General features: G+C 35.6%; 1 protein-coding gene across 10 annotated transcripts; it reads right to left on the reverse strand.

Moving 5' to 3' along the window:
* Positions 1-95: 95 nt before the first annotated feature.
* Positions 96-22837, reverse strand: LOC143233250 (acyl-coenzyme A diphosphatase NUDT19-like). Of its 10 annotated transcripts, none has more exons than XM_076469252.1 (5): positions 22696-22837; positions 7868-7981; positions 7254-7777; positions 4873-5080; positions 96-657 (listed from the first exon to the last, which is right to left on the reverse strand). In XM_076469252.1, exons 1-5 carry the CDS (start codon positions 22727-22729, stop codon positions 440-442), a joined length of 1098 nt encoding a protein of 365 aa, XP_076325367.1. In that variant the 5' UTR covers positions 22730-22837; the 3' UTR covers positions 96-439. The 10 variants fall into 10 exon arrangements, with proteins under 10 accessions (XP_076325367.1, XP_076325369.1, XP_076325362.1 ...); XM_076469254.1 differs by lacking the exon at positions 22696-22837 and adding an exon at positions 21858-22515; XM_076469247.1 differs by lacking the exon at positions 22696-22837 and adding an exon at positions 8810-9334.
* Positions 22838-26700: the final 3863 nt, after the last annotated feature.

The raw sequence follows: 26700 nt of genomic DNA on the forward strand, positions 1-26700 counted from the left end.
TAGCCTAATCTATAGTAACTTAATGTTTTACATTGCTTTCTCTATTTGGAATATCAGTTTGAAATTGATTTTAAAATTCACATTAAATGATACAATTTATATTAATACCAATTTATTCATTGAAACACTACAGAAATGTTTAGTATATAATTTCTCTATCAAACAACACTTATATTAAATTTCATATTGCCACCACTTGCATTTATGATAAAAGAATATTGTATAAAAACCAACAACAAATCTACATAAATGTATAAAAACATTCACCAGTTTTTTAGTAACTTTAGTTCTTTATTCCTTAAGTGTTCTAATATAAGCATTAATCTCTGTACAGTATCTAAAATGTTTTATAGTGGAGTGTCACAAAAGTGGATAGTAAAAATTGTCTTGAAGTAAATAAATGCAAGATCTGTTAATTGTGTCACAACCTGGAAATATTTCACAATGAGGATTGTAAGTTTTTCTTGGTGCTTGAGTACGTTAGTGGAGTCAGGTGACCACAAGATGGAATGTTACAAACTACAGTAGTGACTGGGCCTCTTATTTCCATTCTATGCAAGTTTTGCACCTGGGCTTTCAACTCCTCTAAAGTATGTGGAAAATCTTGTCCAGGGCTTTGGCCAAGATAGTCTGGATTTTTTGGGTAAAGGTCATCACCTAATACATGTAAGTAAATTTATCATAACAAGCTATCTACTGTTTAAAAAATTAATTCAAACTATCTCTGTAATAAGTTATAGCTAAAAGTATATTTCCTTGTAAACTGGTTAGGTACTCTCCAATGAACAATATATTGAACTTAACAGTTTAAAACAATACATAAAATATATAATTAGATACAGTAAAACCTAAGGTGGAATCACATAGGACCAAGTAAAATTTCTGGCTTAGACACAGTGAACATGCATTTCCTTAATTATATTTTATTTTTGAGTGGAACACTATACTTGCTTGACTCGAAGGAAGTAAGATGTTTGTGAATAGTTATTACTGTTCATATTATATTTATTAGAATAAAAAAAAAATTTAAAATATACACAAGTACACAAAATCTTAAATTTATTTGAAGAAAGTGTCCAATTTCAACTGTTTCGTTTTTTAAATTGGCTTTCTGATGCAGTTAAAAGAGCATACCAATTCTATGGCCTTTTCATGAAGTTCATTTTCCACTTCATATTTGCATATAATTTGATAGTGTTAATATAACTTAACACTTGCGATGGAATAGGAATTTTCATTTCCTCACTATTTTTTTCCATTCTGTTCATCTACTGAAGCTCTTTCATCAATCAAATTCATCAGTTTCTGTTGAAACATTCTTGTCAACGTTCACAAAACTTCCTGCGTTCACAGAATCATCTGCATCAATCTTCTAAATCAGAGTTTGGATTTCACTAGAATCGTCATAACAAACTTCTCCACAATCTCTACCATTACCAAGAATAAATCCACAGTTTTGAAAGCACTTTATTATGCATTTGATTGAATGACTTAAAAATGCAATTGTATCTAACATGTCAATTTTCTTTGTCATTTCAGTTGTTCTCTTTTAATCATCAATGTTTGCAATAATATGCTGAAGCATCAGTTCTCTGTATTTCAATTTTATACACTGTATAATTCCATTATCTAGTGAGTGTAGAACTGATGTTGTACATGGAGGTAGAAAGACGAAATGAACACCTGAAAGTTGAGCTTTTGGGTGACAAGTTACATCATCTAGGAAATGTAGAATATTCATACCTTGTTCTGTTTTTTTGTTTAATTTAACTGGAAAAATAATGATGGCAGAAAAAAGAACAATATATTTAACCAATACTTACTGTAACACAATATAAGAATTTATTAATATTTAAACAAATTAGTGAAAAACATTTTTTCCACCTTACTCAGGTTCTAATCCTACTTGTTGATAAACGAGGTAGGTGAGAGATAGTTTTCTATCTGATTATGCAGGTTATGCCATACAGACAGCCGTTTATGAAAGAAATCTTAATGCTGCAAAATGTTTATTTCTGACTTGTACAGGTTTCTGACCTATGCAGCTTCTGGCTTAGACAGGTTTTATACTGTATATTAAACATTCTAACCAATACTGCTGATGAAACTAATAATGAAATAATAGTAAATGTACTAAATATACAAATATGACAAATTTCAACATGTATGAATACACGTAATTCATAATAATTTGTCTTTTCAGGTCTACTGACTTATTTTCTTCTTTCTCATGATTAATTCTGTGTACACACCATTGAACATTTTGTCATTAGATTTGTTTAATGTTTATCAGTATTGCCTAGTTCAATAATGACAAAATCCTGGTAAAGTGTTCACTTGCACATTAAGATAAATTACACAGAACAAGGAGCACTTATGTGCTGAGTGGTGAATCCAACTATGCACTAGCCTACACAGTATTGTCTGTATAGGTGATAGTAACCAATGCTACTAACTGCCTATTCTTAACTGGACTGTTAAGTATCAATAGACCACAGTTCTGTGTACGTCAATGTTCTATTAATGGCTGTTAACATAACATTACAGCAAATATACTGAAGGAAGAAATTTATAATACTGTAATTTCTTACATTTCACTCATCAAAATTATAAACCAGTTAACACATATAATGATCACTTCATAAAATAGTACAGCAATACTAAACAAATCAGTTTAATCACTGATCATTCCTTTACAGACTGAGACTTAAAAGGCAGATGTTCATGCAAAAACGTTTGTATGACCTAATTTATTCTTGTTTCTGTTCAAATACAAAATGATTCATTCTGAAGTTTATTTAATTAAATTATTTCATACATATAATTAATTTCTATTGAAATAAGACCATATAATTTATGTAATTATAAATAAATGAGTGAAAAGTGCATATTATTAAGGTGAATAAGTTAAGTCTATGTATACAATGATCTTTCTTAAACCATTCATTACTGCAATTTAAAGAGTGCACTTTGAAGATGTTGGGATATTTTGTTACTGATCTGTATAGGTAAATGAAGCAATATAAATTTGCCAACCAAAACTGGGATTGAAAATTATTTAAAACTATCCAACTGGAATCACTTTAGTGACTTGTATACTTTTTATTACATAATTTATTTTGTTTTGAATACTTCTTATAGCAACTTTATGAATAACCACCAATATCTACTTTATTTTTCTCTATCTGTACATATAAAGGCTTTAAACCTTTTTCTCACTTCACTTACAATTTATTTTTAATGTTTTTAAGTTTATTAATATTTTAAGGAAATCGGTGATACACTTACATGTATTGCAGAAACAGTTAATAACATTCTAACATAGACTTAATATACAAATTCACATGTAACTTTCAGTTTATTACTACTTACTATTTCAGAGTTTACCCAATGCTGGTAATATCAAGAACATTTACAATACCATAAAAATTACGATGTGAGTGTGGTGTGTTATTTTCAAGTACTTAGCATTAGAACCATAAAGTATCCACCCATAAAACTAGCCAGAGCAGCTACATTAAGTGCAATAGTATCTACAAAACAACAATTTATCCATTAATTACAAAGGACATTTTAAAAAAATAACTAAACTATAACTTACAAAGTCCCAGCTAGGCACGAAATTAATGTATGTATATGTACAACAAAACTAAACATCAACCACCAAAAATATAATTAACTAGTTAATGGGTTACAAGGGTCATCTACATCTAACAACTACTACACTAAGAATTAATTACATGTAAAACTTGCTTGAGAACAATAACTGTGTATGATAACCACATACACTAGTTAGCTTCTACATCTAATCCAACCATTAGATGGAGTATTTGTAATACTAGCGTGAGAATAACATTATCAAGTGTGTATGATACACACAGTTGAATGTAGTCAGGTATGAAGATAGATGCAATTAGTGCTTCAGTGAAACCACTTCACTGTTAGGAAGTCAGCATTGTACCTAGATTCTTGTCCCCTTGTATCAAAATTAGTTGATACTGGGAATTTTGAGGAACACCTTTTCAAGATGCATCATTTTTCATAGTGAAAAGTACTACTAAAAACAAACAAAAAATTAGTGTTAGCACTTCTTTTTAGTAACTTGCACATTAAACAAATTATTGTTACAATTATGACATCTTATTTTAAAAGACCTCAGATTATCTGCAGGGACATGGCACATTAAATACAAAGAATGAGTTGTGTCCCATCCTGAATGTCATAGTCAGGGGCACAACTAGCAAACTGACATTTGTATCCTATAAAGCAGTTTCTTGATTATCTTTTGTTATATTAGTAGAGTAATTTTGGGTATTGTAAGTTAAGTCGCAGGTGCCTCAGTCACATTGCAGGCAAGGCTTGTCAATGCTATAAACAAATTCTTGTTTCATTTCAGATCTAGTAGAAATGCATACAATTTCCCTTCGATTGGTCAAAAGTGAAATGAATGTACTTGTATTTATTACTTAAAAAACACACATCAGAAAGAGACTGGTTCATTAAGATATGAGCTTGCTTGTAGAAATATGGATTTGACAGGTTAAAATGGCAAGTACCCCACTAAGTTCACAATGTATTATTTTCAAGGGGACATACAAGATTCTCATGATCTCACACTCACAACACTGGAACTTGGAAGTCATATAAAAGCATGTCTGCTCAAATTTGTTTCATTATTCTTGCATTAAAATTACTGATTATCTACATATTTATATGTAGGCCTAAATAAAGTTAACTAATAAAAACAATAAGCATTTACAAGTGTCTGATATATTAGGGTTAAACTTTACCCTCTTTAGTGTTTAAGTGAGTTGATAATTATTTATTCTAAAAGTGATTTTGTGTTCATATGTTAACATACTATTACCCTACCTGGCAGGACAGACACTGCTCCATCTAAAGCTGTACAAATCACAGGTAACCACTGTTCTATGCCCTTTCCTTTTCTTTTAACAATAAAGTCCATCAGAGATTTGTAACTGTCTAAACCAAGGAGTCTTGACAGCTCATACACTTGTGGTGGAGCCAGGAAAACTAAGTTTGAATAATACTCCTGAAGAATCTCCAGAGGGCTGCACCACTGCATTCATAAATATAGAAATAATTGAACCTACTGATTAAGTCTTATACAACATTTCAAACATCTAATAATGCATATTATATACTTAAACAGTGCACAGTAGAAATGTGGCTATAGCATAGTTTTTCTATATGTACACATAGCCCAGTTTGAAAGTTCACTATGCAAATGATAGCAGACAAGCTGATTTAAAGTTGCAACAGAAAGATTAAAAAAAAATATTTTTAGTGAATACAGTCAGTAAAATGTTCTGATGAAATCCACTTTTACTAGAACTTACTACGTCACAGTTTGAAAGTCTGTACCACTAAAAGTATCACGAGAAAAGTAAAAACTAGATGGGTTAATTTTACTTATCAAGAAATATCAAATAATCAGTAAGTTTTACACAAAGAAAACTTGTTAATTACATTATTGTATACTTAATGTATCTAAGTTCGTTGGATGGCCTCCAATTCAAGATGCACAGTGTTCCGTGCAACATAAATGGAAAAAAAAGAATAGTCACTCATAAATTTGGCCACTGAATACTTATTTTTCTTCTATGTTTTGTTAACATATTATGTTTTCATGTTGTTATTATTTTAAACTTAACCACAAAGTGTGAAAATACCATGCATTTATATTGCAGGTTATATTCTTTAAAAAATTCCACGATAAAAAGCCTGTGAGCATGTTTATATTAGCTTGTGCCAAACAAGTGCTATGCTGCATACATGCATGCTTGTAGTACTAATGACTGCAAGTTCATTAATATACAAATAAATTGCTCCACGGTAAACATGCACCAAAAAGTCAAGTAGCAGCTATCACCTGATCATGTGTATAAATTTTAGCAAAGTTTAGGACCTTACTAAAATCTTGGTAAACAAATAGTGAAACTAAATCACTTCATATTATTCAACCAATTATAGGGAAAGTCCACTGCACTGACCTAGTACTGGGGAAAGAATGTTGACAATAGTTCCGAGATTACCATGTGATGGAATATGGTGAGCTCTTAGTAAAATATACAAGTCTGTTGTATACATAAAATCAGGTGTGTTACAAAAATTATCTACTGAAGATATTTCTGTGAATAGATGCCATCCGTCAGACTCAAGTTCTGATAAGTCAAAGATGGAGGTACTTCTATTTGTTTTCACAAACTTTGCAAATTTTAGTTTTTTTTAACAATGTAGTTTACTATATCATTTTACCCACAGTTAACAAGATTTCTTCTAAACATGTTTAAAACAATGAGCAACAAGTACATACTTTCTCCAAGTCATGAAACCACAAATACTGGTAAAAATGAATCACTTGTTTACAGATGTCAACATGTCATTACTGTGATGAAAAAAAATTACCATTTTCTTTTAGGTTAAACTAATCAGGCTATTTTTAACTTTAATTTATTTGCACTTTAGTAGCTAATCATTTTTTTCTATTCATTTTATTTGCATTAAAAACAAACCTATAAAGAACATACTGGTAAATGTTCTTACTTCCTCAATTGGTATTCCAGAAAAAGCATACCCCACAATATCCAATTGTTTTGAAAATCATTTTCTGTTATTGTAATAGGTTCTTAAAGACCTGTTACACTTGCTTTTACATTGCCACATTATGTAGTATACTGCAAATATATTGAAAATATCCTTATTTAAAGATATAATAATGCATAAGTTAGTTTACTAACACATCTTTTTAAGAAATATTAGGCTGAGCTTTTATTCTGTTCCTTAACAGATTAAAATACAGAATAAAACTTTTCCAAAGTTAATTTTGAAAAGATGTACACAAGTATTGCTGTGCTAGACCAAATGTTAAATGCAAACACACAACACTGATGTATATAGGAACATTTGTAGACCAAAAAATAATCCTTAAAACATACAAGCCTTTTAGAAATGGAAGGATTTCTGAGAACATTATTACATGTAAAAGAAAATCTGATACTTCAACATTGAAAGTATAATTTTAACGTGAACAAGCTCTTGCGTGTATCGGCTAGTTAATACCCATAAAAGTTTTAAGCACATCTTTAAGGTATATTTTCAAGGGTGAATCATAGCAAAACAATACTATGTATGTAAAATGAATACTAATCACACAAGTGAATCCCTAAATATTTTAAACAGAAAGGTAAAGATGGATAGAATATAATTCACCATTTACAAATGACACTAACCTTCAGTGCAATAACCTCATTGTCATTCAGTATAATATCTGGATCTTTGTTTATACAACAAATGTAAAACATTGTATCATAACGTCTGTGGCCAACAGAAATTGGTGTTAACCAATTGGACCATTCAAACAATGACCATACATCTGGACATACTTTTAATTCCAAACAAAGCTCAAGAAAAATCTGAGGACTTTTATGCAACTTTGATCTCCATTTAGATAAGTCTACATCACTTTCACACAAGGAAGCTGCTATGTCTTTGTCTTCAACACTGTGCCGTGCTATTAAAACCCCTGTTTCTTCAAATGTTTCTCTAATTGCAGTTATACGGTATGCCAAATCTGTTGGAAGACGTTGTTTTGGTGGAACTGACAAGCCAGATAAGATTAATGGTTTTTGTATCATTGGAGGGCAGGGATCTTTAATTTTGCAAAACTCCTGAAGCAATGAGTCTTTACTTACACCAATATTTTCAAACACTGTCCACCAGCCAGAGGAAAAATCCACCTCTTCCACTAACCCACCTGGAAATACAAATGCATTACTCATGAAAGAGCTTAAACTGCTTCGTTTGACCATCAATAAACGGTAATTGCAACTGCCTGTTTGCTTACTTGGTGATCTCATTGCTCTCAGAAATGAAGCTAGTTCATCTCCCACTACTTGTTGAAGGGAAGCCTTCTTCACCATAATCAGGCTTGTTGCCTCTTTCCATGGTGGTATTACACCTGTAAACAACCAAAAATATAATTAATATAGCATGACACAAAGAAACTAACCAGATGGGAAGAGATAAGCAAAGTATCCATGAATTATATCACATTCCTTCCTGAAGTTTTATCACAGTTTATACTTTCACACCTTAGTTTATTTATTATAAATTTCATTTTTTTTTAAATGTATTAATTTACTGACGATACTAAAACTGACCTGCCACTTACCTAGAGACAATAAGTACAATTCAAGACATAAGAGGCAGAAGCATCAACTGGAAAATGTGATAAATTTAAACATCATTATGCCCTTTATTCATTTTTGTGTGGATGGTATCTATTTCCTACCATAAACAAAAATAAATGTTTCAAAGAAAACCGTTGAAAAGAAATTATAAATCCGACTACCAAATGTTGCCAGCCTAATAAGCAAATGTCTAGCAACCTAATTTGAATTAACAGTTTTCAATAAATGAAGTAATTTCCATACGAGTTAGATTAATATTTTTGGTTGTAATTTATTAATATTAGTAACAGTACTTGCACAGGTCTGTGCCATTACAAAAATCGTGACTTTTATAAACTTCTTAATCAGAACATAATAAAGTTGAAACAAACGTCATACCCAAACAAGTACAAAAATAATAATTGAGCACAAGTCATTGATGTTATAATTCGCTATTCAGTATTTCACTATTCAAACTTTACCAAAATAAAACACGAAGTTTTGTTCAATCTCCTTCTGTATTTGAAGAAATTATTGCAATTAGCTTAGCACATAGTATGGACATCTGTTACACGAAATGAAAACATTTATAAACATTACGTGAAAATTAAACTTACTTTTGTGATTGACAGGGGATCGTAGTTTGTGGTTTGATGACGCTAAAAATTGTGTAGCCGACATAATATTCAGTAAAAATACTTTCACCAGTTATTTTAGGCTGTTTATAATTTCGACTATTACTTTAAAAAAAAATCAAGAAAAAAATTCATATTTTCTTGTAAATGTGATACAACTTATACGTTAAGAAATTATCATGGCGCTGAATACAGATTATAATACAGGTTTTCCTTATACCTCACGTAGAGTGAATGCCACACACATTTTTGTAGTAGCTGTGAGTTACAGTGAGTTTCATCTGTGCTATTTAGACGGGAAAGTGCGAGTCTGCGTTCGCGTAGGACCTCACGACGTTTATGTGACCAGAAAGATGTTAGTCTTGCTTTTCTTTTTAATCAAGACAACATTGTTATCTTTATGTTATATAAGAAGTCAGAGAGTTTAGAAAGAGGCATTCATCTTGATTCCAGTTTCGTGATTTAGCCACTAAAAATCAAATAATTTCCCACCTAGATTACTTCGTTTTATATGAATCCTAAACTACCGTATGTCGCTTGACTTAGTTCATTTTAGTTAACAACTGTTGCAACACAAAAGATCGTATCCTAACTCGAAGTTCCCCATAGGTGTAAAGCAGTCATAACAGATGTGATAACAAGAGCTCCTTTCCACGACTTGATTTATTAATGGCAACGCTAAAATGTTGTATAGATATGAAGTGTAGAAAACAAGAACAATGTATGTCATATTACTACTGTCTACTGCCTTACAAAATGTTGATATTTATAACACGCAAATATATTGCATACATGTGATAAAACTTAATTTCATTGCGAATTACTGGTTAATGTGTAAAGCTGCAGATGGAAAAGTCCAGGTTTCGAGACTTGATGTCGCTGAATACGCCCTCCACTTAAATCTGTTCGTGCCTTACAGTATCAGTCAATCATATTATTTGGTTCAAGACTGATTTGGTTTGTTTTGAATTTCGTGCAAATCTACACGAGGGCTATCTGCGCTAGCCGTCCCTAATTTAACAGTGTAAGACCAGAGGGAAGGCAGCTAGTCATCACCACCCACCGCCAACTCTTGGGCTACTCTTTCACCAACGAATAGTGGGATTGACCGTCACATTATAACGCCCCCATGGCTGAAAGGGCGAGCATGTTTGGTGCAACCGGGATTCGAACCTACAACCCTCAGATTACGAGTCTTGGTTCAAGAAACACGGTAAATTCCTTGTGGCAGTAGGCACAAGTAAATGGCTGCTTTAAAAAAACAATCAGAAACTATAAAAATACAAACAAAAACAAACACTTAATTCATTTTTTCACACACATAAGCCATGCTTAGTTGAAAATATCTTGACAACAGGATATCACTAGCACAAAGTTTATCAACAACCGAAATTTTTTTATTTGTTTATTCACTAAATTATCAAACTTCAAATCACATCTCAAACTCTTCTGTATTGTATATTCAGGTAAACCTAAGTAAACCTTTGAACAATTGTATAGGCCTGCTTAATAACTTAAGATTTGGTCAAGAGGTTGATCAAAATAACAGTAAATATCTAATTAGCTGAGTTAAATTAAATAAGTTTGTTTGTTTTCTTACAGCAACGCCACACCGGGCTATTTGCTGAGCCTACTGCGCGGAATCGAAACCCTAATTTTAACGTTGTAAATCCATAGACTTACCGCTCTACTAGCGGGGGGCTTAAAATTCAACTGCAGCGCTATAAGTTTACCCTTACGAAATACAATGGAGTGTGTGTGTTTTCTAATAACACAGTCACATCGGGTTAACTGCTGAGTCCATCGAGGGGAATCGAACCCATGCTTCAATCGTTGTAAATCCGTAGACACACCGCTGTACCAGCTGGGTACAAATAAAATAATAAGTTTTTGGTTTTAAATTAAGCACAAAGCTCTCTGCCCACCACGTGTATCGGAACCCGGTTTTCAGCGTTGTAAGTCCGCAGACATACCGCTATGCCACTTGGGAATTCAAACGGACTATCTGTGATGCGCCCAAAATAGGTATCGAAACCCAATATTTAGGTTTTAAGTCCCTAGACTTACTACTGAGCTAACGGAGTGCCCAAAATTATAAGATTGGACGCTGAACGCAAACATGGTGTGTGTGTGTGTGTGTGTACTTGCTTTTACCGAACTCTCAACTGTTTCTCCTTCAAAATTCTGCCCTAAGCTGTATAAATCCAAAATTCATTAGTTTGCAAGAAATGTTGCATTTACCTATGTGACTAGTCATTCCTATTCCGACGTAGGTGAAGCTATAACCTCCAGATATTACCTGAACTACCACTGAAAAACATTGCTATTAATATCCTTTTACAACATGAAGAATTACAGTGATATATATTTTTAAGACATAACATGTAATACCTACTAGAGAATAATAAAAAAATATAGGGCAATTAATCAAATCTATTTAACAGTTCTCTCGATCACGTACGTTTTACGTGAAGTATATATACTGAACAAGGAATAAATTCAGAAAATACTACAATAAAATAAAAACACGTGGTATATTCAACTTGTCTTCCCTATTTCAGGCTTGTCCTGAAGCTGCCTGTTAATACAGATTTAAACCGAAGAAACTTTAAATTAACATTCTTGTCGGGTAGTGTGTTAATTTTTTCTTGTATGTGAAAACACTTACACACCACAACCTTCAAAAAAAAAATGCAACACAAGCTTTTTATCAAATTGTTCTTAAAGTAAGAAATGTATTATAGAATTGGAAATGAGAAAATATTCTTTAACACAGAATACAATACAAAAATAAACCCTTTAACATTGAATCAAGCACACAAACACACACAGATATAAAACATTTAACAATCAAAGAATGAAAACCACAATCATAGTTTTTAATATAGACCATAATTACAAGTTACAAAATAAAAATCAATTTCAGTACGTAATACAACAATAAAATACAAACCTTTTAATAATAATTAAGCTACATAACTACAATGCAAAAACAAAGCCTTCAGTACAAAAATTAAAATTTACAAAATATTTTAGGTGACTTGATGGAGGTGGGTAATGTCTTTCATATACGACATTTTTTTCACATATAACTGTAAAATAACGATCATTATATTATCAATAATTAAAGGTGATATTTGAGGTAGTCTACTTGTATACTCAACTTTCAAATCAGCCACTGAGAAAAGATAAAGCCTCTTTTTTATACAGACACGGCATGGCCAGGTGATTAAGATATACGACTCGTAATCTGAGGATCGCGGGGTTCGAATCCCCATCGCACCAAACATGCTCGCCTTTTCAGCCATGGAGGTGTTATAATGTGACGGTCAATCCCACTATTTGTTGGTAAAAGAGTAACCTAAGAATTGGCGGTGGGTGGTGATGACCAGCTGCCTTCCCACTAGTCTTACACTGCAAAATTAGGGACGGCTACTGTAGGTAGTCCTCTAACAGCTTTGCGTGAAATTCAAAAACAAGCAAACACACAATCTTCTTTTTATACTGATTGTTTTATAACAGGACGATCAGTAATAACAAACAATATGTAAAAGAAAACAAAAGAGCAGACACGTGTATTCATTCCAGAGTAACTGACATAAGTTTGCATGTTTAGGCAAGATTTGCTTCAGAAGAACCACTTCCATAGACACTGGAAAGTTCATCTGGCATAACATTGTCCGGAGCACAAAGAAATACGGCAAACAACCTCTGATAGAGATATCCTAAATGTTGGAGACCTCTGCCAACAGGAGGTACCTTTTCTACTGGCTTCTTGCAATCGGTAACTAACTATTTTTTCTCCTGAGGTTGCTGAACCATAATAGCACTCATTTGTCAATATATGACTTTTCTTGGCAGCTCAGTACGACTATGAGGCATGTGGGTGAATGGAACAACATTGGCTAACTGAAGAACAAAGTTACTAGAAGAATCAAGAATTCGACTCGTAATCCGAAGGTCGCGGGTTCAATTCCCGGCCGCACCAAACATGTTCACCCTTTCAGCCGTGTGGGTGTCATAATGTTACGGTCAATCCAATTATTCGTTGGTAAAAGAGTAGCCCAAGAGTTGGCGGTGGGTGGTGATGATTAGCTGCCTTCCCTCTAGTCTTACACTGCAAAATTAAGGATGGTTAGCGCAGATAGCCCTCGAGTAGCTTTGCACGAAATTCAAAAACAAACAAACAAGAATCAAGAATTCGATAACAAATGGTGGATGGTTAGATTGAAAAATGGAAGACTAAATGAATTCCAGTTGGTGAAAAAGGTGAACTAGGTGAGTTGATTGAGGAAAGTTTATAACTGCTTGTAAAACTACCTTTAAAGGCTGAGTAATCAATGCGTTATTTTTAAATATGCAACATTTCTATGGGGTCCACATGTGCTAATGCTCTAATTGCTCATAGAACATATACTACATTGACAAAAGTATCTGGACACCCCTTCTAATTAGTGGGTTCGGTTATTTCAGCCACACCCATTGCTAACAAGTGCATAAAATGAAGCGCAAAACCATACAATCTCCATAGACAAACATTGCCAGTAGAATAAGTCGTACTGGAGAGTTGAGTGACTTTCAACGTGATACTGTCGTAGGATGACATCTTTCCAACAAGACAGTCCGTCAAATTTCTGCCTAGAGCTGCACCGGTCAGCTTTAAGTGCTGTTATTGTGAAGTGTAAAGGTCTAGGAGCAACAGCAGCTCAGCCACAAAGCGGTGGGCCACACAAGCTCACAGAATGGGATCGCCGAGTGCTGAAGCCCGTAGCGCGTAAAAATCGTTTGTCCACAGTTGTAACATTCACTGCCAAGTTCCAAACTGCCTCTGGAAGCAACGTCAGCACAAGAACTGTTCGTCGGAAGTTTCATGAAATGGACACACACAAGCCTAAGATCACCATGCGCAATGCCAAGCGTCGGCTGGAGTGATGTGAAGCACACCACCACTGGACTCTGGATCAGTGGAAACGAGTTCTCTGGAGTGATGAATCACGCTTCACTATCTGGAAGTTTGACGGACGAATCTAGGTTTTGTGGATGCCAGGAGAACGCTACCTGCTTGTATGCGTAGTGCCAACTGTAAAGTTTTGTAGAGGAGGAATAATGGTATGGGACTGTTTTTCATGGTTTGGGCTTGGCTCTTTAGTTCCAGTAAAGGGAAATCCAAATGCTACAACATACAATGACTTTCTAGATAATTGTGTGCTTCCAACTTTGTGGCAACAGCTTTGGGAAGGTCCTTTTTTGTTTTAGTATGACAATGCCCCCGTTCACAAAGCGAGGTGCATAAAGACATGGTTTGCCGAAGTTGGTGTGGAATAACTTGACTGTCCTGCACAGAGCCCTGACCTCAATCCCATCGAACACCTTTGGGATGAACTGACTGGAACGCCGACTGCGAGCCAGGCCTTCTCGCCCGACCTCACTATTGCTCTTGTGGCTGAATAGGAGCGAATCCTCGCAGCCATGTTCCAAACTTTAGTGAAAAGCCTTCCCAGAAGAGTGGAGGCTGTTATAGCAGCAAAGGTGGACCAACTCCATACTAATGCCCATGGTTTTAGAATGAGATGTTCAACAAGCACATGTGTGTATGATGGTCGGGTGTCCACATACTTTTAGCCATGTAGTGTATATCCCTGCCATTCATGCGTTTCTTGTTCCTCAGACCTTACTGGGTTTCTACAAAACCAATACTCTTTTACTATGATGCTCTCTATTGCTATTTCTATGGCAACATCCAACACACTCACCCTTTGATACAGGTACTTTTTCCCCACTGTTGTCTCGGGTTTATGTAAGCAGCAGCATCCATTTTTATAGGAACTTAATAGGACTGAGATGTTAAGATCGAATTCAACACCCAAGAGTTGATTTGAGTTGGGTAAAGCCAGTACTAAATTTTTACCATTAAAATCCACTAATGCTTTGATTGCATTTTCTTACAAACTATCTTATTACATGTTTAGAACTCATTATAATGCGATTAATAAGTTCTCGCCACACTGGTGTCCCCCCAGTATATACCTTTAAAGCCTGCACCTTATGCATAATATAATGCAGATTGTGTTGCAACAATGTTAAGAAATATTTAGAAACAATGTGTTTTGCGAAGTATTTCAGTCAGTATAACCGAAAATAATTTATTGCCACAACATAAATGATATTTCAACCACTATAAATGCTGAAACTCAGATATTCCTTCACAAATATTAGTTAAAATAACATGTGCACTGTATCTTCAAATAATATCTCACAGGTCAGTAATTCCCCTCAGTGGACTCAGCAAATAACTCGATGTGGCTTTGCTATAAGAAAACAACCACCCACACACCAAAGTCAGTAATAACAGTTAATTTTATATCACAATAACTTAACACCCAGATCAAATTCTATTCATATGTAGTAACATATTGTGTTAAATAACAGTGATTAATTACTTTAAGTAATGTTCCTACGTTCGAATTTATTATCACACGCCCCATTACACTTCCTTTCATATTCTAAAGCCCCCCAGTGGCTCAGCGGTATGTCTGCGGACTTGCACGCTAAAATCCGGGTTTCGATACCCGTGGTGGGCAGAGCACAGATAGCCCATTGTGTAGCTTTGTGCTTAATTCCAAACAACAAATTCATATTCTAAAACCTCAAGAAAAATTTCTTCTTGCTCCGTCTTAAATGTCATTGAAACCATCTCGGAATACTTTTAAAACTTAGTAGATGGCGATGTAGAAAAATGTTTTCACCTTGACTTGCCAAGCTCCATACGTCACGTTACAAAATAAATATCCATCCACAGAATTTAGTAAAACTAAGGCTTTTTTAGCTAAAATTTTTGTTAATTAGGATCGATATTTGTGCCATTACTATTGTACGTACAACATGCACTCTGATAAAACACAACTACTTTACTGTTGAAAAGAAGTTATATACCTTTCACGTCTAGTGAGGATTATGCAACATTACCTGCAGAGCTCAGCGAGATCTTGAGAGTGATTTTCGTTAATTATCCTCATTGATGTGCATTGCAAAAATCACCTAGTACCTGTGAGAGCAAGGGTTACAGAACCCTTTCAGCTGAGTTTTTCAACTTTTAGCTATCTCTCTAGTTAGATAAACTGGTGATGCACTGGGCATTGTATCTGTACATGCTGAAATCAGCTATCCTAGTTTAACGACAATCTAGTGGAAATCACGTATCATACGGTAAACATCACTTGATAACTGGGAAAGTAAGGACTGTCAGTCAGTGATCCTACCATCAGCGACCGTCCTAGCTATCCGGAGCAAATTTAATTCATCCAATTCGATCGAAAGCTCAGGACTGGAATTCTGTGGCCATTGTACTGTGTTACCTATTGTTTTGGTGCTTACTCGCCTGATTGATCTTGAGCAGTCATATAAATACTCTCAGCTCTTTTCTCCTCATCATCATGGTTAAGGTGAGATAAGAATGTGATTCTTGGTTAAACTAGTGAACCATACATTCATTGGTCAAGTACATATACAACTGGTCAGTATGTACTACGTTCTTTCTTTCACAAGTCCCTCAACTGCTGTAACTCATACGTTAGCAGAACAACGTTTAGCACAAGATGAAGTCCTTTCTATCCAGAGCCAAGATGCATTCATTCTGTTGACACATACTAAAGCCACACCAAGCTTCATTCCTTCACTTTTACATCATAGCACCACTTCTATTCTATGGTGAACTTTCCTAGATGTAGATATTTGCACATCATAGCACCTCTTCTATTCTATGGTGAACTTTCCTAGATGTAGATATTTGCACATCATAGCACCTCTTCTATTCTATGGTGAACTTTCCTAGATGTAGATATTTGCACATCACAGCACCTCTTCTATTCTATGGTGAACTTTCCTAGATGTAGATATTTGCACATCATAGCACCTCTTCTATTCTATGGTGAACTTTCCTAGATGTAGATATTTGCACATCATAGCACCTCTTCTATTCTATGGTGAACTTTCCTAGATGTAGATATTTGCACATCATAGCACCTCTTCTATTCTATGGTGAACTTTCCTAGATGTAGATATTTGCACATCACAGCACCTCTTCTATTCTATGGTGAACTTTCCTAGATGTAGATATTTGCACATCATAGCACCTCTTCTATTCTATGGTGAACTTTCCTAGATGTAGATATTTGCACATCATAGCACCTCTTCTATTCTATGGTGAACTTTCCTAGATGTAGATATTTGCACATCATAGCACCTCTTCTATTCTATGGTGAACTTTCCTAGATGTAGATATTTGCACATCATAGCACCTCTTCTATTCTATGGTGAACTTTCCTAGATGTAGATATTTGCACATCATAGCACCTCTTCTATTCTATGGTGAACTTTCCTAGATGTAGATATTTGCACATCATAGCACCTCTTCTATTTTATAGTGAACTTTCCTAGATGTAGATATTTGCACTTAGATATGTCAGCAAATTTAGAACACAATCACTCCAGATATTCCTGCAGACCTTATGGGACATCCACAGAAGGTGGGGGACCGTGTGTGATGTTAATATGATCTCTATTCAGTTGTACAGTATAAGTGCTCATCCCAATGGCTTTGGATGGGTTTATTAACTCAACAAGTGTGCTTGACAGTCTATATCGCACATTCCATTAAACCATCAGACTGTGGGTGATAGATGTGTACTTTTTTACACCTAACACTTCACACAACTCAGAGAACAGTTGACTGTTAATCCGTGATGACGAGAAACCAACTTAAAGTAAAATGTATCTCAAGACGACTGGTAATGGCATTAACACTTTTACTAATAAAGCAGAGAAGACTTTTATTGATAAGAAGAGAACAACGTTTCGACCTTCTTAGGTCACCTTTAGGTTAACGAAGAGAGAGTTTGCGACTCACTATTGTTGGGCATATGTCTTAGGGACGAGAGTATAAACGGGTACGGGATTGTAGAGAGCGTTGCAGGTGGATGTTAGGTTATTAATTAGTATAAGTATAAAGGTGTTCCTTTATATTGGTTTAGTTTTGGTTTTAGTTGCTGTATAAGTAGGGATTTGATTTTGTGTTTGTTTATATTGGTTACCCTATTTAGTATCTGAGTGTCTTCTATGGTTATGTTGCGTTTATTTGATTTGCAGTTTTCAAAAACGTGTGAAGGTGTTGTTTGTGTGTGTGTTGTTTGAATCTGATTTTCATATTTCTGCTTGTTTGTCCAATATAGAAGTCGTGACAGTTGTTGCATTGTATTTTATAAATAATGTTGGTGTTGTGTTTGTCAGTGTAGTTTTTACATAGTATGGACTTTAGTTTTGTACCTGGTTTGTGAATAAATGTGGTGTTCCTCTTGATGATGGAAAACCCACTTGAAGTAAAAATGTATCTCAGAACGGCTGGTATGGATATTAACACTTTTATTAATAAAGCAGAAAACCACGTTTCGACCGAGGAAGGTTAACCTGAAAATGACCTGGGAAAGTCGAAACGTTGTTCTCTGCTTTATTAGTAAAAGTGTTAATATCCATACCAGCCGTTCTGAGATATAAATTTGGTGTTCACTGAAATGCTGTATTTTGTTATAAGTTTTTTCCAAATGTTGGTTGTTTTTCGGAAATGTCGGGAATATGTGATATGCAGCAATGTAAGGTTTTGTGGTTTGTTGTATCTTGGGATTTATTATTGTATGCTTGTTGTTGATTGTGTTGTTGATCTAGGTCTGTATGTATAATTTTTAAACGGTTTTTGGAGGAAATTTGTTTTGCTGATGTTGACAAAGTGTTGTTTTATTTTGTTGATTTCATCGTTAATTTCATCAGGTGAACATAGTTTTGTGGCTGTGTTTATTTGGTTTGTTAATATGTTGAGTTTTTGTCTTGTTTCATGTGCTGAGTCCCAGGGAATGTATAGTCCTGTGTGGGTGATTTCTCTGTGGATTTCTGTTTGGAATTGTGTATCGGTTCTTGTGATCTTGAGATTGAGAAATACTATTTGGTTAGTTTTTTCGTGTTCACAGGTGAACTCAATGTTGGGGTGTATTGAGTTAACGTGATTGAAAAAAACTAAGTGTGTTTGTTTGTTTGTTTTTTTGAATTTCGCACAAAGCTACTCGAGGGCTATCTCTGTTAGCCGTCCCTAATTTAGCAGTGTAAGACTAGAGGGAAGGCAGCTAGTCATCACCACCCACCGCCAACTCTTGGACTACTCTTTTGCCAACGAATAGTGAGATTGACCGTAATATTATGACGTCCCCACGGCTGAAAGGGCGAGCATGTTTGGTGCGACCGGGATTCGAACCCGCGACCCTCAGATTACGAGTCGAACACCTTAACCCACCTGGCCATGCCGGGCCAACTAAGTCTGTGTTCTATAGATGTGAATCCAGCAATTGTATCGTCAACATATCTGTACCAGTATAGTGGTGGGTATAAGACTGAATTGATTGCTTGAGATTCAATGTTTGTCATGAAAATGTTGGTTAGAACTTGTGACACAGGATACCCCATACTTAGGCCATTTATTTGTAGGTAGCTTTGGTCATTGAACATCAATTAAGTTTTGGAGTTAGTAAATTCCATAATGGTTGCTAATTGGTTGCTGGGGATGTGTATCAATGGGTTGGAGTTTTAAAGCTATCTTGTTGGTTTCAGTGGTTGGGACTTCTGTGAAAATGGAGATTACGTCGAAACTGGCCATAAATGCTTTGTGGTTTAGTTGATTAAGAATATATTTAAAGTTAAAAGAGTCTTGAAAAAAAGGAGTCGATTAATGGGCATTTTCTTAATGTGTAGATGACCTAAGAAGGTCGAAAAGTTGTTCTCTGCTTTATTAGTGTTAATACCCATACCAGCCGTCCTGAGATAGTGTTGACTGGTAAATTTATATCCATGATCCATATGGATATCTTCCAGTGTTCCAAACATATCAACCAATGTCTTATTCTTGGTATAATTCCCTAAGTAGTCAGTAGTCATGAGTATGTCCATAAGAACTCATTTCATGACCAGTAATATTCTCTATGGAGGAAAAACAACAATTCTCTCTCAGAATTGTTTTGGAAATTTCTTTTCTATATGGCACAAACTGTACAGTATTTACACAGAGTTAAACAATATCAGTACCTGTGCGAAGACTGTAAAGAAACAAACTAAGTGACAAAACTACATTAATTAAAGCAGTAAGGATATATATATAATATTCCTACACAACAGACTGACAACTTTTATACAGCCATGCCCACTCTGTGGTCAACTATTTCTCTTGGATGTAAGTTGTGAATAATGTAATTTTCTTAGCAATGAAGCCTTTTAAATTTTTATAACACAAGAACGGGAATAAATGGCAGTACCCACTTCACCAAACATAACAAACTTCGTTATGTCTTGTTGTCATGGCACCGAACGTTTCCACTTCCTGTCCATTTTGTAGCATATTCAAATAAAATTGACTTAACTTTTAAGCAATGTGATAATTTCACTTAAAAATATGAGATTTTATCAATATTCCAGTAATGAAGTAATGCTAAATCTCTGATTAACTGAATCGCAAGTATGAAAGGAACAACATAACTGGATACAAAAAGTACCATCTTTATTATAAGAAACGTGAAATACAAAGAGTGTGTGTGTGCTCTTTCTTTTGAAAACCGCTGACCATCATTTTTAGTAGATTATATCATTAAATTTCTACTCTTTCAAAAATAAATTTAATATTCCCCTGCTCACAGGTAACATTGCTGTCACCTCGAGCGAACAAGGCTACTCGCATGATTGACCTGCTCTGATATCTCTGTATGCGAGGTCGTAACCTCTAGTTAGCAGCTGATCTGCCATTGAACTGCTGTTGTCATTTTCTTACAACGTGCAATATTATGCAACGTTTTTCACAGGACATAACGGGTACCATCAATGTGAGAACAGGAAGGTTTGGTTTGTTTTGAATTTCGCGCAAAGTTACACGAGGGCTATCTGCGTTAGTCGTCCCTAATTTAACAGTGTAAGACTAGAGGGAAGGCAGCTAGTCATCACCACCCATCACCAACTGTTTGGCTACTCTTTTACCAACGAATAGTGAGATTGACTGTCACTTATAACGCCCTCACGGTTGAAAGGGCGAGCATGTTTGGTGTGACGGGGATTCAAATCCACGTCCCTTAGATTACGAGTCAAATGCCTTAACCACCTGGCTATGTCGGGCCGAACAGAAAAAAGAAAAGAACAAAATTTAAAACATGTTGGGTAAAACCTGCTCATGTAAAGGATTGCGAGAAAATGCTATAAAAGTGGTAAAAGTTAGAAACCTTTGTTACTAAAATATATCACAGACGTACATTATCACTAGTGAGGCCACAACACCTCAGATCATACCACTAAAAATTACATACTGCAGTTTTAAATATAGATAAATGGAAACAACTACATAATACCAAAGAAACACAAATATATCATGAAATAGAACTGGCTGTTTTCTACAAGTAAAATATCGATACATTTTTATTGTTCATAGACGACAAGTGTTGTTACAAACGTAATATATCCATTCTGTGAAACATACTATCGGCTTGGAGACCTTTGGCTTCGTCCTGGCGTCCTGTCACTTGAAACTAAGTTCGGCTTACATACATCAAAATGTTTATTACTGTTTTTCGAATAAAAGAAGAACAACGCTAAAATGAGGGGTTCGATTCCCCTCGGTGGGCTCAGCAGATAGCCCGATGTGACTTTGCTGTAAGAAACACACACAATGAAAGAAGAATGGGTGTTTAATTGTGTGCACCTTTTAGTAACTCAACTCCATCTTGTAAACACGAAATGAAGCGATCTTTAGGAAACGATATTACTACAATAACTTATACTTGTAATCCGAAACTTCAAGTTTATTTATTTTGATAATTTCGCGCAAAACTACACGAGGACTATCTGTGCTAGCTGTTCCTAATCTAGCAGTGTAAGACTAGAGAGAAGACAGCTAGTCATCACCACCCACACCCAACTCTAAGCTTCTATTTAACTAAAGAATAAGGGGACATACCGTCATAAATAATGCCATACAGCTGAAAGAGCGAGCATTTTTTGGCGTGATGGTGGTAAGAGTCCGTGGCCCTCGTGCGACCTAACCACCTACCAGTAGCGAAAACAATTAAAACTTTGTTTGCACTTTCCTTGATAGTTTCGTTGATTGTTTTATTAGTGTGCAAAAACTAACACGTTTTCTTTGTCTACAGTTTATATCACTGTCTCGAAAAATTACGAGTCAAGCGTTCCAATCACCTAGCCATAGCGGGCCTCCGACAATACAATGATCTGGTTCTTAAAGGCGCTCGACTCGCAATCTGTGGGTCGCAGATTCATACTCCTATCACCGTACATGCTCACTCTTTCAGTTGTGGGGACTTCATATCACGTTCAATCCAACTGTTCGTTGGTAAAAGATTGTTTGTTTGTTTTGGAATTTCGCACAAAGCTACTCGAGGGCTATCTGTGCTAGCCGTCCCTAATTTAGCAGTGTAAGACTAGAGGGAAGGCAGCTAGTCATCACCACCCACCGCCAACTCTTGGGCTACTCTTTTATCAACGAATAGTGGGATTGACCGTCAAATTATAACGCCCCCACGGCTGGGAGGGCGAGCATGTTTGGCGCGATGCGGGCGCGAACTCGCGACCCTCGGATTACGAGTCGCACGCCTTACGCTCTAGGCCATGCCAGGCCCCTTGGTAAAAGAGTAGCCCAAGAGTTGGCGGTGGTGACTAGTTACCTTCCTTTCTGAAACTCAAAACATACCAAACTACAACGCAATTAACACATTTGTTTTGCTCACCAAGAGTAGGCTCAAATGAAAACAACAGTAACAAAAACCGGATAAACTGACCTGCGTCTTGAAATTGCTGCAACTGTGGGGCCATGAATTGTCTACTGCTACCAGTACTTAAAATCGTAATAAGCAGTTTTAAGAAGAAGTGTTTTGAAATAAAGAAAAATCGTTAGTCTTAACAAAACAAGGACTGAGACATAGATATGCTTATAATTAGATACAGTACAGTAGTATGTGGAAATAAATTACGTCTCTTCACGTTTATTGGCTATGAAACAATTTAGTCATAAGACGTCATACAATGAATATAATTTATGTGGAAATAAATTACGTCTCTTCACGTTTATTGGCTATGAAACAATTTAGTCATAAGACGTCATACAATGAATATAATTATAATCCAATCAAAATTTTTATTGGTGGTAGCGAAATGTATGTAGGTAACATTCTTGTTTTCAAAATATTTACCCAAATCTACATAAAAAAAAAAACTGTCTGCACACACCTTTCCTTAAGTTTGAGCTGATAAATTAGAGTAAACAGCAACCACCACCAGCTCCCAAAAAATGCTAAGCTCGATTTAATGAGAGAGCAGAAATGTGATACAAACCTTTAAACATTTAACTCCTCAGCGCGGGACGCTGTCACTAGATCGCGCTAGCCCAACAACAACAAAAAATTAAACTAAAATGTTAAATATTATTGTAATCATTACTTATTAGACCAAGGTGGTGAAGTGTGTTGCTAACCATGGGATTCTCCACCCTCCCGGTAATTATACGGACTTACAACGTTAATATCCGGGTTTCGCTTCCCGCGGTGGACAAAGCGAAAACTACCACATGGTTTCGTTCTAAAATAAGCTAGCAAACCAAACCAGCCTTAAATATTAACATAAAATTTTTAAACTATTACACCTTGATTGGCGAAAAGGTTCGTTTGAATGTTTTGAATTTCGCGCAAAGCTACACGAGAGCGCTAGCCGTCCCTAATTTAGCAGTGTAAGACTAAAAGGAAGGCAGCCAGTCATCACCACCCACCGCCAACTCTCGGGCTACTCTTTTAACAACGAATAGTGTGGTTTACCTTAACATTATAACGCCCCTACGGCTGAAAGATCGAGTATGTTTGATGTGATTTGGATTCGAGCCTGTAACTTTCATATTACGAGTTGAGCGCCCAAACCATCGAGCCATGCCAGCCTGTAGCGAAAAAAATCTGACTTTGTTTGTACTTTTCTTGTTCCTGGTAGTTTCGTAGATTGTTTTATTAACGTGTAAAAATTAACACGTTTACTTTGTCTGCGATTTATAAAAACGCGCAATAAAAAGTATGATGATGTGAATGGCCCAGAAGGTGAGCAGGAACGTTAGCCATACCTCTGAAGGCGACTTAGCAGGAACGTTAGCCATACCTCTGAAGGCGAGTTTAAGATTTATAATATTACATTCGCAATAAAACTTAATATTTTATCCACTTGTTATGCAAATTTTAGCGTTATAGCTTCCTACATTTATCTCTTATCCACCGGAGGGCGCTGGCACTGAGAAACATTCCTGAGCTGTATTTACAACAGCTTACATATGATCTACGTTGTTTGTTTTTGGAATTTCGCACAAATCTACTCGAGGGCTATCTGTGCTAGCCGTCCCTAATTTAGCAGTGTAAGACTAGAGGGAAGGCAGCTAGTCATCACCACCCACCGCCAACTCTTGGGCTACTCTTTTACCAACGAATAGTGGGATTGATCGTCACATTATAACGCCCCCACGGCTGGGAGGGCGAGCATGTTTAGCGCGACGCGGGCGCGAACCCGCGACCCTCGGATTACGAGTCGCATGCCTTACGCGCTCGGCCATGCCAGACCCCATATGATCTACATAAAATTGACATCACTGGCACAACGATTCTCATTAGGCTTAAATTTGTGAAGGAATAGTAAGAAGTTACTCACTAAATATAATTTATACGCTTAAAGTGACGGAGTCACTTTGGAATAGAATATATTCATATTTAATTATTATTTTCGTAATTGTTCACCTCCTTCGTGAGGTGAGGTAACCGGATAATAAGCATGCACTTGTCACATATTGTGAACTGATTTTACATGTCAAAGGTAGACGAATCTAAAATCTATAAAAGCAATAAGACAGAGAAGAAGCAAACGAAATGCGGATTCGTTATCACGTGGCTAGCGCCCCCTTACCGCCAAGAAACAAAAATCGCACTCTGCAATTTGTGGTTGGGAATGCGTTCTGACAGCCTGTTATTTCAAAATAATGAACGGCCTGCATGAAAACAACTCGAAGTGCTTTGCCTGAAACTGAACAAACAACACCACAAAGAAAACGGTAAATGTAAATCCAACATATGAATAGCTGTGTCATTTTTTCTCAAATAATTTATTATTATTAGTTATAATTGTCAAGACCTAACTAGTTTCATGATATCACCAGTTATTCCTAAAACAATATCACTTGTTTAAACACACAGTTGCTTAAGTTTGGCCAAGACAGATCCCAATTGACTCAAGTTAAGAACAAGGTCGTTTACTGAATAAATTATTTAGATTTCCATGTTTCGTGAGCTGATGTGACATTAATTTGCATGTAGGTTCAAGGGAAACTCGTTTTCTTGTTACATACTCAGAATTTATAATTTCTGGTTACTTGACATGTGCAATTGTTAATAAAAATGCAAATCACAGTAAACAGAGAGGCCGTTCAGAAGATTTGAAACATGTCTGTTTGTGAAATCAAATTTCAGGTTTGAATTTAATAAACAATGTGATTAATAATTTGTTCAGGGGTAATGTTTGTAGCTAAGCACAAAATTACACGATTGGTTAGCTGTGCTCTACCCACCACGAGTATCGAAACTCGATTCTTAGCGTTAAAAGCCTTCAAAATTATCCCTGAGTCATTAAGGGGCAGGATAAACGTTTAAAAGCTCCTGTTCATTCTTTCGCTTACAAAAAAAATGAAGAGAAAAACCGAAAACAAGGAACTTATAAACCCAGAAAATTGGTTATAATTATTTGTTTGTTTTTTGAATTTCACACAAAGCTACTTGAGAGCTATCTGTGCTTGCCGTCCCAAAATTTAGTAGTGTAAGACTAGAGGGAAGGCAGCTAGTCATCACCACCCACCGCCAACTCTTGGGCTACTCTTTTACGAACGAATAGTGGGATTGACCGAAACATTATAACGCCCCCACGGCTGAAAGGGAGAGTATGTTTGGCGCAAAGGGGGTGCAAACCCGCGACCCTCAGATTACGAGTCGCACGCCTTAACCCACCTGGCCATGCCGGACACTTTATTTGTTTTATCACTCTATCTGGGACTGGATTTTACTAGCTTGAGTCTTCTGTGAAATTCATTTGCACATTTGTTTTTGATAGACAGCAATTTATTCCATTGAAAAATTAACATGTTCTATAATTACTTTATAACAAGTCATCAGCTTTCGTTAATAATACAAAAAACAGGCTAAAGATTTTATTATAAATATACAATATGCCTTTTTCATATGGAGATGGTGAAATTTATTTAATATAGTTTTTAATACTTCTGTCGGTAAAGTTTAGTTTGAAGTTGAGAGACATATTCTAACAGATGCAGTCAATAAAAAATTTGTGTAAAGAAAATCTATCTATGTAAAACATAGATAGATGTTTTGATAGTGTGGTAAAAATGCTAAAGTTTTGAAATGACAATGATTTTCACACATTCGTAATATGTAGACAATCCATACGTTTATATCACCTTTATTTAATAATGTTTGTGTGAAATAAAGCACAAAGCTGAACAATGGGCTATCTGTTCTTTTGCCCACCACGAGAATCGAAACGCGGTTTTTAGCGTTGTAAGTCCGCAGACATGCCACTGGGAGGACGTTTAATAATGTTAATTTTGTTCTGGAAATCTGGAAACATTGGTAGTTCAACAAATTTTACACAATGGGCTTCGCTTGCTGTCCTTGTAATCCGAAACAAGTTTGAATTAACAGCAGGCTGACCTTCTCACGCTTGAGTAACGCCATAAATATAGTGCCACCTTCCAC

This window comes from Tachypleus tridentatus, chromosome 12, assembly GCF_004210375.1.
Source record: "Tachypleus tridentatus isolate NWPU-2018 chromosome 12, ASM421037v1, whole genome shotgun sequence".
Lineage (NCBI taxonomy): Eukaryota > Metazoa > Arthropoda > Merostomata > Xiphosura > Limulidae > Tachypleus > Tachypleus tridentatus.